The sequence below is a fragment of the Galeopterus variegatus genome, unplaced genomic scaffold, assembly GCF_000696425.1.
Source record: "Galeopterus variegatus unplaced genomic scaffold, G_variegatus-3.0.2 Scaffold1852, whole genome shotgun sequence".
Lineage (NCBI taxonomy): Eukaryota > Metazoa > Chordata > Mammalia > Dermoptera > Cynocephalidae > Galeopterus > Galeopterus variegatus.
In genome coordinates, this window is record NW_007727963.1 from 113,801 (window position 1) to 131,276 (window position 17,476).

At 36.1% G+C, this 17,476-nt stretch overlaps 1 protein-coding gene across 2 annotated transcripts in view; it reads left to right on the forward strand.

The window, feature by feature from the left end:
• Positions 1–17,476, forward strand: part of PRDM5 (PR domain containing 5) — a 227,010-nt gene that overhangs the window by 67,785 nt on the left and 141,749 nt on the right. For both annotated transcript variants that reach the window (XM_008579302.1, XM_008579303.1), the window contains exon 3: positions 7,235–7,357. In XM_008579302.1, the coding sequence (XP_008577524.1) occupies positions 7,235–7,357 (123 nt within the window). The remainder of the gene's footprint in view (positions 1–7,234; positions 7,358–17,476) is intronic.

Genomic DNA, 17,476 nt, shown 5'->3' on the forward strand with positions numbered 1-17,476 from the left:
TTTTTTTTTCCCTGACTGTGGACTACATGATGCTCTTTGATATTCAGTGTTTCTATAACCTTTGCACAGAAGGTTTTGGATAGAAAGCGTTGTCTTTTAAAAAACATCAAAACAATCTCTGGATCTTGGAGATTGTCATTGGCTTTTTACATGACCACCAACTCTTTGAAATGATTCAATATTTAATGATTAGAATTATGCTACTAAAAATGGCTTATTATTATTTGGCACATTTTATATAACCTTTTAATATGCTATACAGAAAACTCTTCAAAAGCTGCCTATAAGGCTGTTAGTCTGTGCAAGCCTCAAACCTATATTAAAAAATTGGGCAACAATAAGGGCTCATAAAACTTTAAATAGATTTAAAGTTTTGTGAAGCTGATGCATGCAGTGGATGCGGTCAAACTGTTGAAAGCCTTGCTGACTTTATTAATATGATTTACTATTTTTTTTTTTTGGTGGAATGACACTTTATTTATAGAGAAGTCACCTGCTTTACAATAGAGAAAAAAATTAAAAAGTAATTTAAAGAAAGCCACTAAGTAGCCAAAATAGATGCCACAACATTCGTGCACAAAAACCTTCATATTCTTTATAGAAAACCCCTAAAGAGTGGATATAATAAGCTAATGTCTGCTAAACTCACTTTATTACTTTATGTGATAAGAAACCTGTCTGTCCAAAAATGCCACTGAAATCTGAATAGCTGAACATGTTGGTAAAACTGTGGAAAGGGACAAAGGCTATACTGTTAGGGCAGTTTCCTAAGTTTACTGTGGAAAGGATGATGCACTTTTCACTGTGTCTTTCAGTTTGTACCAGTTATTTCTTCTTTTAACATTAGCCCAATGTAAAAAGTACATTGAAAGGCAAGACATGGAATGCTTTTAAGTGCTTTACATTAAGTCTCATTATCTCTCATGAAATATTTTTGAACTTTTAAAGGAAGTAAAGGCAATGGAAGTTTTTTAAAAAAGACACATTAGCTGAGCTTTTAGTGATTAAAGCATTTGCACCCATACCAAATGAAAGGCTTCCATCTCTAAGTGGTCAGTTGCCCAACAAGTATAAAATTTGCTTAGCTATATAAACCTGACCAGGTTCTCAGTTAAACTAGTCTTTGTGTCTTTGGAAGAATCACGAGACCTTTGTGAATACCGATTAATTTCTTATAAAGACATCCTCAGCTAAACATAAGATGTAGCAACCAAAAAAGCTGCATCAGCAGAAACAGTGCCCAGATCATGGGTCATAATGGTCCTTTCTATGCTGTATTCTGTCCCATGTAAAGAGGATGTTGACAAATTAGTTTGCATCCGTAAGAAGACAACCAGGATAGCGAAGAAACTTAAAATCACATCAGACAAGGGAGGAGTTATTCGTCTTGTAAAAGAGAAAACAGAGAAAGAGATATTCCTGCCTTCAGAACTTTGAAGGGCTATATGTAGAAGAGAAATTAAAAGTACATGAGAGGGAAGAGCTGGAGTTGATAGCAGTGGGTTACAGAGTAACATGTTCCAGTTTGGCATAAGAAAGTGTCAGTGCAGGGGCCGGCCTGGTGGCGCACTGCTACAGTGCGCCGCTTGAGAGCACAGCGGCGCTCCCGCTGAGGGTTCGGATCCCACATACAGACCGGTTCCCGCTCACTGGCTGAGCGAGGTGCGGGCGCAACACCGAGGGTCGCGATCCCGTTGCCGGTCCCTGTCCAGTACGGGCGTGACACTGAGGGTTGCGATCTGTTGCCGGACACGAAAAAAGACAAAAAAAGGAAAAAAAAAAAAAAAAGGTGTCAGTGCAGGTGAAATGACATCTGTTTGCTGCTACCTTATAATGGCCCTGCTCCTCCTTCAACTGTGCAAGCAGAGGGTATTTGAATATGTGTTTGGATTTGAATCGTAGTGTTAGGATATCCTTCATGTTTCCCTTGAAAAAGTTTACATGGCAGAAAAATGGTACATATGTTCGCAGCAGTTCCATTGAAAGTGGAATGTTTGTTTTTAAGGTGTCTATTTGCCGCAGTAGGCCCAGTTTTCTCATTTTTCTAATATCTAGTGATTAGAGAATGCTCATTGGTGTAAAGAACTGTCATGCGTCTTATGCCATTTGATGCTCACATAGTTTCTGTGAGGTTGCAGGGCAGAGACATTCCTCCCCATTTTAGAAGTCAGGAGTGCGGCTCAGCTCAGTGAGAGAAAAGGAGTCACCCAAAGTGACATACAGTCAGAGCCTTATGTAACTCCTGGGTTTTTGGCTCCTAGTCCAGCATTTTTACTAATCCAGAATGCTTTTCTGAGGTTCTTTTCAGCTATTTATATGTTTAAGGCACTAAATATTTGTAACAAAAAAGAGACTTTATTTTCTCATCAGTCCTTTTAAGTGTTAACTTTGTGTATATTATATTCTGAATGTTATTCAGTAAAGAGACAGGGATCTATAAAAGCCTGTGTTTTTTCTTCATTTGTTTTCCCATATGAAGGTGGGGGAATCCACGGGTCAGGATGATCAGATAGCAGTTGGCTTGGGCGTGGGGTGGGAGGGAGACATAAGCATATAAGCTGCAGTGGGGCGTGTGTGTGTGTTTGCATCAAAGCAAGCAAGAATTTTAGACAGACTCCTTTGAAAAAAATCAACAGGAAAAATAACCCACGTCCTTTGCTTGGAAGCTATAAATCACGAGAGTTTCCTATTGATGATCCTTACTGATTTTTGAAAGTGTGTCTCTTTTTTGTTTTAATCTGACAACGATTTGCTGTCAAAATTGATTACTTGAACACATTTGCTTCTTTGTACTCGTAAAGATATCCTGTAATCTGGTGAATTAAACACTGAAGGCAAGGCATATGGCCTTACTTCAATTAAAAACAACTGCAGAAAGAATGCTTGTAATGTAAATACAAAAATACGATGGTATTTTATACTCTAAAGACATCCTTACTCTAAATTTTGGTGCTTAAAACTGCCTTCTTTGAAAAGCCTTCTTGAAAGACAGAAAGGGAAATATATTTTCTTTAATAAATGAATCATACAACATAGCTTATTGTAACTTCTCATTAAGGACATTGTTATCTATTTTTGAAGTGACTATATTTCACTGTCGTTAAATTTTACATGTTAAATCAAATTCCGTTTATTAGTTACATTTGCCACTTCTGGGGGACAAATCTGGCTGATTATCTTTGCCCTCAGAACCCTGATGGCCTGTATGTAGTGAGTGAAAGTCCCCTAGGCATTTGAAATGGTTGAAGGAATATAAGAAAGTAACAGTGCAGAACCTTCTCCTCGAAAATTGACCATCCAAATAATAAATGAGCTTTTGTCTACAGTAGACCCAATCTAACAAAGGAAATATTTAAATTTAAGAAAAGAAGATTTGTGTTGACTATCTACTTCCAGTTTTTTCTTTCACTTACATGTTAGAGTTTTCTCTAATTGCATTGAATCTTTTTGTGGTTTCCTCTGTCTTTTTCTGGGTGGGAAGACAAAATTAGCTGCAACTTAATATTCATCGCTAATAATCTTTAGCTTGGAAAAAGGTACAGATCTATAGTAGCAATGACCAGCGCATTCTTTCTCTCAGATCCTTGAAAAGTGATGTTGGTAGCATTATCAGAGGCTAGAACCTGCCAAGTTTTTACACAGGGATAATTTTCATTTAATGTAAAGTGACAGAATTATAGAGACATGAACAGCTATATTGAAGTGCAAAGGTTTTCATTTTCACACAAAGGTTTCTTTCCCTTTCCTACTTTAGCTAACCTTTTTGTGTAACCAGCGTAGGAAGCCTGTGCAAATCAAACAGATTTTGGAATTGAAATGATTTTCACTACAAGATGAGAATGTTGACTTTATTGCAGGCCCCAGATATGCAGAAGACAATCCTCAGTAGGTCAGTAACCAATACATTTCATTTCTATGAAAATTCAAATAAAAGATGATATTTTAGTTTCAACAGGAAAAAAAATCCACTTTGGCTGCAAAGGTTAGTGAGATGCTGGAACATGATACTAAGAGGAGTTTTCAATCTTTATTCATTAGATTTTTTAAATGTTCAATTTATTACCTCAGGGTTCAGTAACAAATTAAAACAGATAAGTGGAGATTTTAATAATAGCCATCTGTCTGGAGTTGTTTTGATTTGGTTTCACTGGAAATAGGAAGGGTGGATTAGATTATCTTTGGATGTCCCTTTTAGATATGTTAATGAGGAGAATGCTGTGGTTAGTGTAGGAAAATAAAAGTCAAGTGAGCAGGTAATCTAACAGCTTTAGTGAAGTGTTGAAGACTGGGATGGTGGAATGAGGAAATGACCAGCCACTTGAAAGCTAGAAAAAAACAGGCCACAAAGAGCAAAGACTGTATAGGAACTTAAAGAGCAAAGACTATAGGAACTTAAAAGTCATTTGGGTAAGGGTGTTTGGAATAAAGTGGGTGGTGACTTTGTTAACAAACAATTTTATTTCAAATATGAATATGTAGGAAACATACAGCATAATGCTGGCTGTGATAGAGGTGTTATGAGAATATAAGTAATAGTAAATCAGTATGCAGATTTGAAGCATTTTAGTAAAAATTAAATTGTGCATTTCTCTCAAAATGGAATATTGTATGAGAAAGTAATAGTAAGTGCATATATCTAATGGACTGAAAAGGAAAATGAGTTGTTAATATTTAATAGTAGCTGAGCATAGTTGGAGCCAAAGGGCCTGAGTTTAAAAAGCTGAAATATGTAAAGAACAAACCGTGCCCCTGGTAAAAAGCTCTAATGTGCTTAGTACAATAAGTCACAGAGAAATCATTGTTATATTTCACATCTTTGAAGAAAGAACACCAAATATCAGACACATCTGATATATATTGTGCTTAATACCGGGTAACAGACGTGAGACTAAGAAGGATCATAAACTAGTTTCTCTAAGTAGTGTTATCCTCTCAAACCGAGGTATGCCATGGGCAAACCCACTGGTGTTTCCCTATGTAATGTTAGTTGGGTTGTGTGGATTTCAACAACAGTTGTAGGTTTTAAATTTCAGTTCTCCTGAGAAAATTTTTCTTTCAGATATCTAATGGCATTGCTACCTGCTATGCTCTATTTAGCTGTTTGTCTGTAGAAAGTTTTGTTACTATAGCTATGGAGGTATCTGAAAGGAAGGACTTTATACTCAAATATTTAGACTTATTTGTTTACTCTGCTAAAAGAAATGTGAACTGGTATTCTCTTTGAGGGAGAGGTGCAGAGTGTGCTTTCTCTCTACCCATAGCAGTGTTGCTGGACGTTTTGGCATCCGCCAGTGGGGCTTCTGAGTCTGGGACAAGCAGGCAGGCAGAGCACTTTTCAGGCACCTCCCAAAGGAGATCTTCTCAGTGTGTTTGTTATTTAGTGAGAAGTGTTATAAATTCTTGTAGCTTCATACCATCACGTATGAAATATAAATATGAAGTAGTTATAGACCTAAGTTCTTCCTTTAGCAATTGTAACATTGAAAATTGAATTCCTGCTTCCCAGGGAGGGACTGACATTTTATTAGAGAGATTTTTAAAGGATTATTGAAGATTCTTGGGCATTTAAGAAAAACGGAATTGTTTGAGGAACATGGCAGTATATCAGATAGTAGGAGCAGGCTAACTGTATTTTTTCCTGGACAATATGTATTAGAATCTTGAAATATCAGTTTTTGCAGTGCATGTAGCAGGTATTTTTGTAATGGATTTTTGGGTAAAAACAACTGTAAATACCCAAAGTAACTGTAGAGATGGCTTCCTGGTCTGTATGTCAGCACACGATCTGGTGTCTGCCAGCCTGTCCGATCTCAGCATCGGTCACTTTCTCCATTGCTCCTTTTGTTGCAACCCCATGACCTTCTTAACTGTTCTGTGAACATAACCTAATTTGCTTCCAAACGCGATGCCTTTCTACTTGCCCTTTACTTGCTGTTTGCTCTGCCTGGGGACAGTCTTTCCCCAGCTCTTTACTGGCCTCTTTCCTCCCTTCCATTAGAACTCTTCTCAGGTTACCTCATCAAAGAGGTTTTACCTGACCACCCAGTATAGCCCTTCTCCCATTACTCTTTTTTCTCCTACTCTGCTTTAGTTGTCTTCATAGCACTCATCTTTACATGAAGATATAGTCATAGTCTGTTTACTTTTAAGTGCTTTGAGGTCAGGGGCTTTATCTGTTTTGTTCCCTGAAAGATTCCTAGTGCCTTAAGCCATTAAGGACTCAATAATTATTTGTTGAATGAATAAACGATTGTCCAAGTGTATTATGAAAATACTCATACATACCTTATTGGACTTATTGTCCTTTATTTTATAAAGTACAGTTTTAGAAATCTGGAATTTGTTTCTCCCCACTCTAAGTCTGCAAAGGTGAATTTGTAGCCTTTATATTTGTGTTACTTGGCATTGGAGATCTGGAGTGCCAATCACTCCTTTCTTCTACTCTCCTGGATTCCAGCTGAATATAAACATGAAACAAGAGTTGAATGGAGATTGGAGCATATATATTATTAAACTGGGCAAATGCCCAGGATCTGACAATGCACGGGTTTTGGAGAAGATAGATTCTAAGTAACTTGGATTCAAGAATGTCCAATGGACTGCTGGCCCCTTTAGTAGTTACCCCAACTCCCAGACAGCCCACTGTCCTTGTCAGCAGTCTATGAGCAGGCCATGAAAAGTCAAAAATGGTACTTGCTTCATTGATCCACTGGTAAAGAATGTGAAATTGTGTCCCATTGGATGTCAGATTCCCACTGGTTATGTGCTAGCAAGTTCTTTTATGGAGATGTTTCAGTAAGCAGTTGGAGGGAGAAATTGAAGTGATTGCTCCAGCTCCACCTGCCCCAAATAGAACCAGTCAGTACTACCCTCTTCTGGGGATAAAAGAGGAAGGGGTACAATGGTTATCCACTGAACAATTGTGATTGCAACACATATATTAAAATATACCTACAAAGAGAAATAATTTTGACCAGAAAACAGCTATCAACACAGGACATGTCTGAGAGTTGACTGCAATTGTGAGTCATCTAGACACCTGCCAAATGAAATAGTAGGCTTTATTTGTACATGTGTTCGAGGGAGGAATGCATGTTAACCCAGCATCTATTTAGCACTTGTCAATTAAAAAGATATATACTTCTGAAAAAAAAAAATCATGTCCTACCCTTGACATGTTTAATATGGCTAATAATGACTTCAAGTGTAAACTCAGGAGCCTTTTATGTTTCAGGTTCGGGGGAGTAAGGGAGAAGTTCTGTACATTTTGGATGCTACCAACCCACGACATTCCAACTGGCTTCGCTTTGTCCATGAGGCACCATCTCAGGAGCAGAAGAACTTGGCTGCTATTCAGGTGAGCTTATTTGCTTCTTATTTGTACCCTGAACTGAGAGGGGGGATGAATTAATTTATAACTGTACTCTGTTATAAATTTATTTCCAATGACCTGCTTCAAATAACAGTAACTAACTCATAAAAGCAGAGAAATCTTGTCTAGACAGCATATGCAGGAAAGGGCAAACCTACCTGTAAGCTAACACCTGATCACTCACTTTATGAGAGTTCTTGAGGGGATGAATTATAGGGTTTGATATTGTCCTTGGCAGATCTGGCTTTCAAGTACTTTTATTTCATTCAGTGAATGTTTATTGATAGTATTTTTGGTTTGATAGTTTATTTGGTTCATATTACCATACTCCGTGTTATTGTTTGGGAAAGGCCTCATGGAGAAAGTTTACTTGGGTATGTTTCCTATGACTAGACTGAGCTTCTTGGGGGTGATATGTTAGTCAGGACTCTCCAGAGAAACAGAACTAATAAGATATATATACATATATATGTATACACACAGATAGATATACATATATACATATACATCTATATGTATATGTATATGTGTGTGTGTACATATATATGTATATACACACATATACATATACATATAGACACACGAGGGTACTTCAGAAAGTTTGTGGAAAGATTCATATTATCTTTTAATTCTATTTTGCCACACACTTTTTGAAGTACCCTTGTATATATATATATATTTATTATAAGGAATTGGCTCAAATGGTTATGGCAGCTGGCAAGTCCAAAACCTGTAGAGCCGATATCCCAGTTTGAGTCCTGAGGCCAGAAGCTGCTGTAGAACCAGGAAGAGCTGATGCCCCATGTCAAAGCCCACTGGGCGGGAGAAGCTAATGTCCCAGTCAGAATTTTTTCAGGTGGAAGAGTTCTGTTACTTGGAGGTGAGTCAGCCATTTGTTCTATTCAGGCATTCAATTGATTGGATGAAGCCCACCCACATTATAGAGGGCAGTGTACTTTATTCAAGTCTACTGATTTAAATATTAATCTCATTCCAAAACACCTTTACAGAAACACCCAGAAAAATGTTTGACCAATGGTCTGGCACCCCGTGGCCCAGTCAGTTTGACATATAAAGTAACAATCACAGGTGGGAACCATGTTTTACTGAATTATGTTTCCCTAGTATACTGCTGCACATAACATTAGCCTCTGATACAAACTATAAGTTGAATTTAGGCAATCCCTCAATGGAAATTAAAGCAAGAGAAAAAGATGCAGTTTTTAGAGGGTCCCTGTAATTAAAATGCATTGGTTAGATGACCAGGAGAATAAGGAAATGTTATGTTCTGGCAGAGAACTTACTTATCACGTGTGAAAACTCAGCCTCCTGGATCCTAAACTGCAGAAGACGAAGTAAAGCTATAGTAAAAGCAAGAGGGGAAGGGAAAAGAAGAAAGGAATGAACAATATTTTATTGTCTACCATGTACACGTGTTCATATACATGTAGTCATTTCTTCATAGAAACTCTGATAGTTTGATAAGTTATTGAGGATTATGCTTATTTCTTTCATTTCTGAGTATAAAATCAACAGTGGTAAGAGGGAAAATGCACAGAATTAAGTTTTAAAGTATTCAGAAAACAGTCAACTAGAATATTCCATTTCCTAATGTTGTCATCTAATCATTTTAAATACAAATAAGTATTAGATAATCCACGTGATTACTGTCTTTTTTTATATAGGTACATAAGAGATGACACTTATCAAATGGCTGAGTTGGGATGGAAATTAGGATCTTTGACAGCCAGAGATATTCAAGCCACTTTTCAGATCATGAATGAGATACATTGATCCAATCACAATTTTTTTTTTTTTTTGTCTTTTTTCGTGTCCGGCAACGGATCGCAAGCCTCAGTGTCACGTCCGTACCGGACCGGGACCGGCAACGGGATCGCAAACCTCGGTGTCGCGCCTGCACCTCGCTCAGCCAGTGAGCGGGAACCCGTCTGTATGTGGGATCTGAACCCTCGGCGGGAGCGCCGCCGCGCTCCCAAGCGGTGCACTGTAGCAGTGCGCCACCGGGCCGGCCCTCCAATCACAAATTTAAACTGACCTTTATTTTTAATATGTAGTTGTTAATTTTTTTTTTTACAAGACTTTTTATATTTTATATTCTTTCATGGCTTCAAACTCATCTCACGGGATCTTTGGTTATGTCATAATTTTAATTTATAGACTCAGTTTGTTTCTTTGTAAATACTGCTATTATCAAAATTGCCTATAGAACCATGAAATTTACTTTAAGCGAACCCATTGTTTTGGTAGGTTCTTCATTATTGTGTTTGTAGAGAATGTTATTTAAACTAGATTATTTTCTTCTTATGCTTAAATAATGACTTTAAGTTTTCCCCAAATTCTTTTAGTTTTTGAAATTTCTTCCTTTTGGCTATCATTTCTGTAGAATCAGTAACTGTTCATTTAGCTGAACTTTTTAAGGTGTTATGTGCTCAGCTTTGAGTTTTGCCTTAGACCTCCTCAGATAATCCTTCTTTAAAAGTTCCCCTTAGCTGTACATCTTGCTTATAATTATTTCCTTAATTAATGGAAAACTAAGTCAACGAGTGTTTATCTTGATCTTATACCATCCACATTTGCTATTCTACTGTGCCCTATCTTTTATCATATTGTAGGCACTCTCTTGTTTTTAGTAATCACATTTTCTAAGACACAGTTTTCATGTTCATTTGGTGCATTCAGTGCAGTACTTTTTTCCTCTATGTCACCTGTGTTTTTTTCCTTGAAAGAGAATAGGAATCTACAAAAGATGACAATTGTAACTTTGGTGTTCCAAGAAATTATTAATGATTTAGCAAGAGCGGGGGCAGGTGAGGATGGGATTAGGAGTCATGTAACTAGAGGCTCTGTCAAATTTCACTCATGAATTTAATTAGAATCTAAATCTGTTTATAGGCTACTGTAAGTGTCTTTTTGTCTAGAAGCAATCAACGGTGGCTTTCATTTCTTTTAACACTGTTTCGCCCTTTCTTAACAGGGGGATTGAGTGCACTGTTACCATGTTTTTCGTCATAGAACACAATAGGGATCTCTGTTAGTTCCCTTGAGGTAATATCATTCTTATTTGAACAGTAGCTGGAGTAGTGGATTGCTGAGGGTTTGAAATCACATCTGAGCTAGGGGCAGAGAGCATAATAGTTGGGTCACATGGCTGAAAGCAATGTCAGCCTTCTAATTGGTTGGGATGATCTCCTGAGCATTGCATTCCTGAAACACTGAATTGGTAAAAGCAGATCATAATGTTTCCTGCATAACATTATGAATCACTTTCATTCCAAATTGCATCTGAAATTTGGGGTATTCAGGAAATTTTTTATCTGAGCTCTGTGTCCCAAGAGTGGAGTAAATGAGAAACATTTGTGGCTATGTAGCTTGCTTGGTGGAAAACGTCAATACTTGGTCCAATTTTTATGGACAAGGGATTAAGAATTTGAGGTCTGTTTTGGAAGAGGATTGGAACTCCTTCTTGGAGACTTGATTATATTTCTAGTTTTGCAATTTATTTGATTTTGGAAAATTTGCTTTGGAAATGATGATTTAAGTATCTGAATTATTGAAGAAGGATCTTGTAAGCAAACAATTCTTCCTACATGCACACTTTTCAGAGTAAATAGTTGAACTGTGTGTTCAGACTTCTGACAAGTTTCCAACTATGACTAGAAAACTCTAAATGTGACAGATGTAGCTTAAAATGAACCAAAAGCATTCTTAAGCTCCAAAAGAAATGGATGATTTTTATTAAATATTAATTTTGTTGTACTAAAGGAAAAATATGCATATGTAGTATTTCAAAAAATATTTGACCTAGTCAGTGTTTTGCAGGCTTTTAAAAATTTCTGATTTTTTGACAGGAAACTCTTTTTTAAAATAGTTTTATGTCATTTAGAGTTTTAAATTTCCAAAAAATTAAAAGTTTTAACTCTAAACTTTTAATTTTTTGGAAATTTTAGAGATAGTGTTCCATCTTATGTTCTTAAAGACATATTTTCAGACATATATTTTCTTGGGACTGTTTGCCATTTATTAACATAACTGAAAAGGTGGCTTGGTGTGCTAAGAAAAAGGAGCATATGGAAAAACATTTGGGTCCTTGTCCAGTTCATGAGGGGTGTCAGAGTGTGGTGATGCTCTAATGAGTTGAGAGGGTACTGGGTTTTGAGCTGATATGTCATCAAAGTTCTGCTCAGACTCTGCTATCAGTTTAGATTTCCCATTAGCAGGAGCATTATTTTATCACAGATTATTATATCTCCTTTCTCTGCCTTTCCTGAGGATAGATAATTGTAGGCAGTTTATCCTGGGGTCTTCTCTGGTGGCACATGAAATTTCAGTATAGCAGAGTTGGGAGATGAAATATGGATCCCTAAAGAGAGAAGCAACTTTGATGCTTTTAAAGCACAGATAGGATTTTCTTCATTGTCACCAAGCCACTGAGATCAACAGACTTCTCAAATAGAGTTTATGCAAAATTCAAATAGCAGTTGTATCAACTAAGCAATCATGCAACCAACAAAAATAGCAGAAGGACTTACCACTCATATACAATATTATAGTTTTATCTAGTTCTCTTTCTTCTCTAATTATTTTTCTCCATGTTAGATTTATACAAACAGCATATCTACAATATATTCTAGGATCTATCTGTTAATGAAATAGTAATGTTCAACTGCCTAGTGATTTTCTTCAGTAATAAAATAAAAAATATCAGTCAAATAACTTGCAGAACTGTCTTTTTAATGGATTATCTCTCAGTAAGGTATATATTTGTCTTTTATTAGGGTAACGTTTAAACTAAAGGGAACTTTCAATCGATTCTATGATGTTTTAAATACCAGCCTTACTGTGCCCATGTGAAGGGGAATTGTATTACTTATCAATTTGTTATTTTTATTCAGGTTGTAGTTTATTGGCAGGGCAAATAGGTGTTTACAGAAATATCCTTAAGTTATACATAGTGATAAAATTGAGATATATTGAGAGAGAGAGAGAGAGAGAACGCTACTATCTTTTATAACCTAACCTTGGAAATAATATACCATGTCATCACTTCTGTCAAATGCTATTAGTCACAGAGGCAAACCTAGTACAGTACAGGAAGGGACTACATGACGGTTTGAATAACAGAAAATTAGGCATTATTAGGGGCCATCTTTAAGAGTGGCTATGGCAATGATCAATTGGGAAAATTTATTTTATAGAAGGATTGGGTAAGGTTAGAGTGAATGGAAAAAGCAAGCACTTGATACAGAATCAGAAGGAATGCAAAACCCAGCCCCATTTGGATAATACTAAGAAAGGTAATTTTGAACAGTAGAAAGAGCATGAGCTATGCTGTCTGAAGGACTATAGGTAGATTCTCTGGCTGAGCAGCTTACTTAACTCATTCATTCAACCAAGAGATAGGAGCATCTGCCGTGTGCCAGGCCCTGTGCTGAGCACTGGAGATATGGCTAAAAAGATGATCTAGTTCCTGTGTTCATAGTGGAAAGGATAATCTTTAAAACTCTGTTTCTCCTCATGAATTGATTGTAATCATACCTACCTCACTGGATTTTTGTGAGGATTAATTAAGTGAAATAACATATGTAAAACACTTGGTCACTATACATGCCAATATATGTTAAGCTGGTATTTTCATTATCACTACCCCTGTCAGCTTTGTAGTTTTTGTTATAGTTTTCTCTCTCTATAAAACAGAGTAAAGTCTGTTTTATTTCTTGTAAAGACTTCCCAAGGTATCTAGTATAATTCTGTGCATGTACAAGAATTCTCAGTAAATAGCCACTACTTGAGAGACAGTGTGCTGTGTGGAAGGACCCAATACTAGCGGGCCTGCCTAGGCCATGGCCACAGCAGCCTGTGCTCCCTGCTGCTGAGCTCCTTTGTAGTTAGATGCACAGGGAAGCATCATCTTAGGCCACTTGAGTACTATTTACTATGACATTGTACTTGCTGTGGGTGTGTGGACTGTTAGACACAAGAAGTGCCCTATGCAGCAGGTGTCTTATTCTGTTGTGTACGGAGACTTTTATTAGATTATATTGACTTAGCAACCCTGGGAATAGGTTTATGATTGTTTGTTTGTGCTAAGCCACTTTTCAGCTTTTTTAAAGAAGCAAATTTTGTGCAAGCCAATTATTTCTTATAGAAAGCATCTGCATTCTGCCTGCAGCTGTCCTTCAAAATGGACAGTGCTAGATACTAATAGGTAGTATCCCTAGAAATCATGGCCTTAGGAGGCTGAAATGCTATTGATATTTTGGTAACCCAGCAAAGCCTACCTCTGTGGCATTAACCAAAAGGAGGTGAGAGGTCTCAGGAGTGTTTGTTTCCTAATTGATTTGGGGCCTTTGGTAACTGGATTGGTAGTAGTGAATGTGAAGTAGAACTGAAAATAGAAATTCTGTGAAATTGTACTGGGGGGAAAGTGCCAGATCTTATATTTAATAATTAATTTAAATTTGTTATTGTTATTAGTTTAAAATTATACTTAATATTTAATTAAAAACCTTTAAAATTTAAAACATTTAAAGCATATTTAATTAACAATATTCCCAACATCTCCAGAACAGGAACTCAAACTACCTAATACGTATATCCACGGTCTTATTTAGATAATTTTATCTACATATTTATTTCTACCACTAGACAGTTTCTTAAGAACAGCAGCTGTATCGGTTAAGTTTGTTTTCCCAGTGTCTATGCATCTGGTGGGGACTCATTGCTTGTTGAACTGGCCTCATCTGCTCATTCTTTTGCCTCTTTTCTGATGTGGTACACCTAGTTGAATGTGCCTTGTCAGTTTGGAAAAAACTTAACGTCTGTTTCTTTTAAAATAACAGAAAGCAAATGCTTCCACTTGAACTCTGGCCTGCAATTTACGTGCATTTGAGTATTTGGTCTAGCAAAGTGTTACATTTTTACTGTGTGAGTGCTGAGTATGTACTTGCATGTATATACACATTTTAGTCTACTGTGTAAGTATTTTTATCTCTGAGCCAGACTGCTGTGCAGCCAACAGCACCTCATCATTAATGTCAAAAGTCTTTTTGCAAATATAACCACAGAGAAGGAGAGCCTTTAACTCAGATACTGTGTTGGTTAACAACCAGAGAGTCCAGTATAGACTAACTCAAAAAACTGTGATATAGAATAACAAAATAGTGAAGGCTAATGGGAAAGAGGAGGTATTTGCTGTGAAGTGGTGGAGTGCTTTCAAATCCTACCTAACAAATGTAATAATGAAAGATTAGTATTTGAGAATTAATCAACACTGCATTACATACACTGGAATTGGGCAATTTTATTCCAAAGCTTAAGAAGAGGTTTGATAATTAAATGAAGAAAGTTTAAAATTTTTTAGTTGCTAGAAAATATAATGAAAAAAGAAGGATTTGTCATAGATGCAGTGAAGCAAACAACATGAGTAGCCCATTTATTAGAGGAGGAAATTAAACTAACAACCATATATATATATATATTTCCCAAGTGTTAAAACAAAAATCTAGACACCCCAAATTAAGCATGCATACCCCGAATTAATCATGTATATCACTTGTTGCCACACAAAAATTTTGTGTGAACATGAAGAAGGAAATGGCTTTGTTTTTGTTTTTCAAAATTGGAGATACATTGTTTGGTAAGTTTTGGATTACTTTTTAATGGTTGGCATTAAAGTAGTCAATCAGCAAACTGCAAAGTGAGGTGAATTTAATGGATATAACAGAAAACACTACAATTAGTAACATTAATTTTTTACCAATGGAAGTTGAATTTTTTGGGGAAATTTTTATTCAAAGAAGACTGTACTATATCCAGTGCACGAATAGATTCTCATAAAAGGTTCAAGGCACTACTGGACAATACAAAGTGAAATGTGAAGTTCTACATTCCATCATTGAGTTAATAAAATATTCAAAACAAGGTATAAAACTTCTCTTGTAGTTTATATATTAATTAATGTAACTTGCACAATAAAGTTACTTGTATTCAGCTAAGTATATTACATTCTGGGAATTTTGAAGTGTACTGGGTTGTAACATCTTAGGAAAAGTGTTATCATAGAACTTTAATCATTCTTGATTATGTCTTAGTCATCTATAGAAATCCCACACGATTTAAAAAACACAACTTGGAGAAAGGAAAAAGGAAGATGACTTAGTGAGTTCTGGGCTATTGTCTGGGTGCTTTGTTGCATCAAGAAGGTACAGAGTCTGAATCGAAGAGGAAGTCTAAGATTTGAATGTGGTCTTTCCTTTGTAGCTTTGTTTAACAGAAGTCTAGAAAGTAATTTAAAAATCATTATCATGATTGATTTATGCCGCAACTATATATGCTGTCTATATGATACTTAATTAAATGTGTAATCATTTGACTAATGTGTCTATGATTTCTTAAGTTGGAATTTAATGATCATATTTAATTCACCTCAATGGGCAGAGATTAGATCAGCAGTATTTCCTGGTTTCTTTTCCTGTGGTTAATTAAATCCTTTGAGATAAGGCTGTGTACACTTTACAGTAGTTTACACATGTGTCTATTTTATTAGTTTTGCAGATGGGAGACAAGAACCAATCTTTCTGAGAGTTTACTCTTCTATAAGCAATAGTATGTAAACCCAGCTAGGCTTTTGAGAGCTTTCACTGAGTGACTTAATTCCATACCCATTTCTAGACTTTGGAATGAAATGTGCTTTTAGTAGTTTGTTTTTCACTTCATCAAATTTAAAGTCCTTATTATCAAGCATTTATTTGCTTATATTAAACTTCTGTAAGTATAGTCTGCTTTGTTTCAGTGCATAGTGGGAAAAGCAATATATAATAATTCTTCGGAATACTTTTCACCTTGCTGTTGAATAAAACTTATGACTTGTAACTCTGTTGACATCATCTAAAACCCACAGGGAAACACCATAGTAATATTTTACTTCTAGAAAGTCAAATAATAATTAAAAACACAATACAAGAAACACAAAAAAGCTTTGATTATTCATGCTTATGAAATGAGATTTCAAATTGTGTCACTTAGCCCATTATAAAAATGTATCAAATTATCTAATTTTTGCATTAGCAGGGACCTCACAGATCAAATATACCCCTCTACTGTTAGTGGTAAAGAAACCTAAGTACTAGATTGGTAAGAGACCTCTCTAAGGCAATACTATGAGTTGTTCATGGAGGCCAGAACAGAATGAGAACATCTTTTTACCTGTTAGCATACAGTTATTGCCATGTATAATGTCTACTGTTTCCAAATAGCATGTGCTATCTCTACTTTTAAATCGTGTTATTTCTTTTGATTTCAGAAATAATGAATATGGTGTTTCTTAGGATTTTGAATCTCATCTACAACTTTCCCGTGATAATCAATGTTCTAGCCAGGTTTATTGTTCTACAGCGTGAACTCTTGCAGTGCTACTATTTGCTGATGCTGTTTTCCCTACTGTAATAAACACTTCTTACTGATTTCATCTTCAGAACTTATCTAGCTTTCAAGAGTCAGAGTGAGTTTCAAATGTCTTCACGCAACTACCTCCAGAAATTCTACAGCTTTTATTCTCTGTACCACTATCTTGACCCTTTTAACCCTTTAATGTTATTTAGCTGGTTTATTCTATTTCTACTGAGGGCATATAACATCCTGCAAGGCAGGGACCAGCCTCATGTGTGTGGGTATTCTGTAATACTGTGCACATTATATGCTGCAGCAATAAATATTTTGAATAAATGTTCAGTTTATCTAATAGGTTTTTTAATTAATTTTTGGTATGTCAAGTGGTGAATGCTTGACATAATTCTGATCCTCTTTCCAAGGAGCACAGCTTCTTGTCTTATCTATTCTCTTATTTAGATTTGGCTAAAAAAAAAAATCCCAACTGTTGGGTTAACTTTTGAATTCTTAAGAATTAGTTAGGAAAAGGAAACTGATTCTGCAACCTTTCTTACAGCTCATTCTACCTTCCTGAATGCCATTCTTGCCTTGACTGTCTTATTAATTCAAAAGGAAATGACAGTGGATTTTCCTCATATTTAATTCAACTCTGCAGGTACTTTATTGATAGTCTTCAGTGAGCAAGGTGTTGCATCA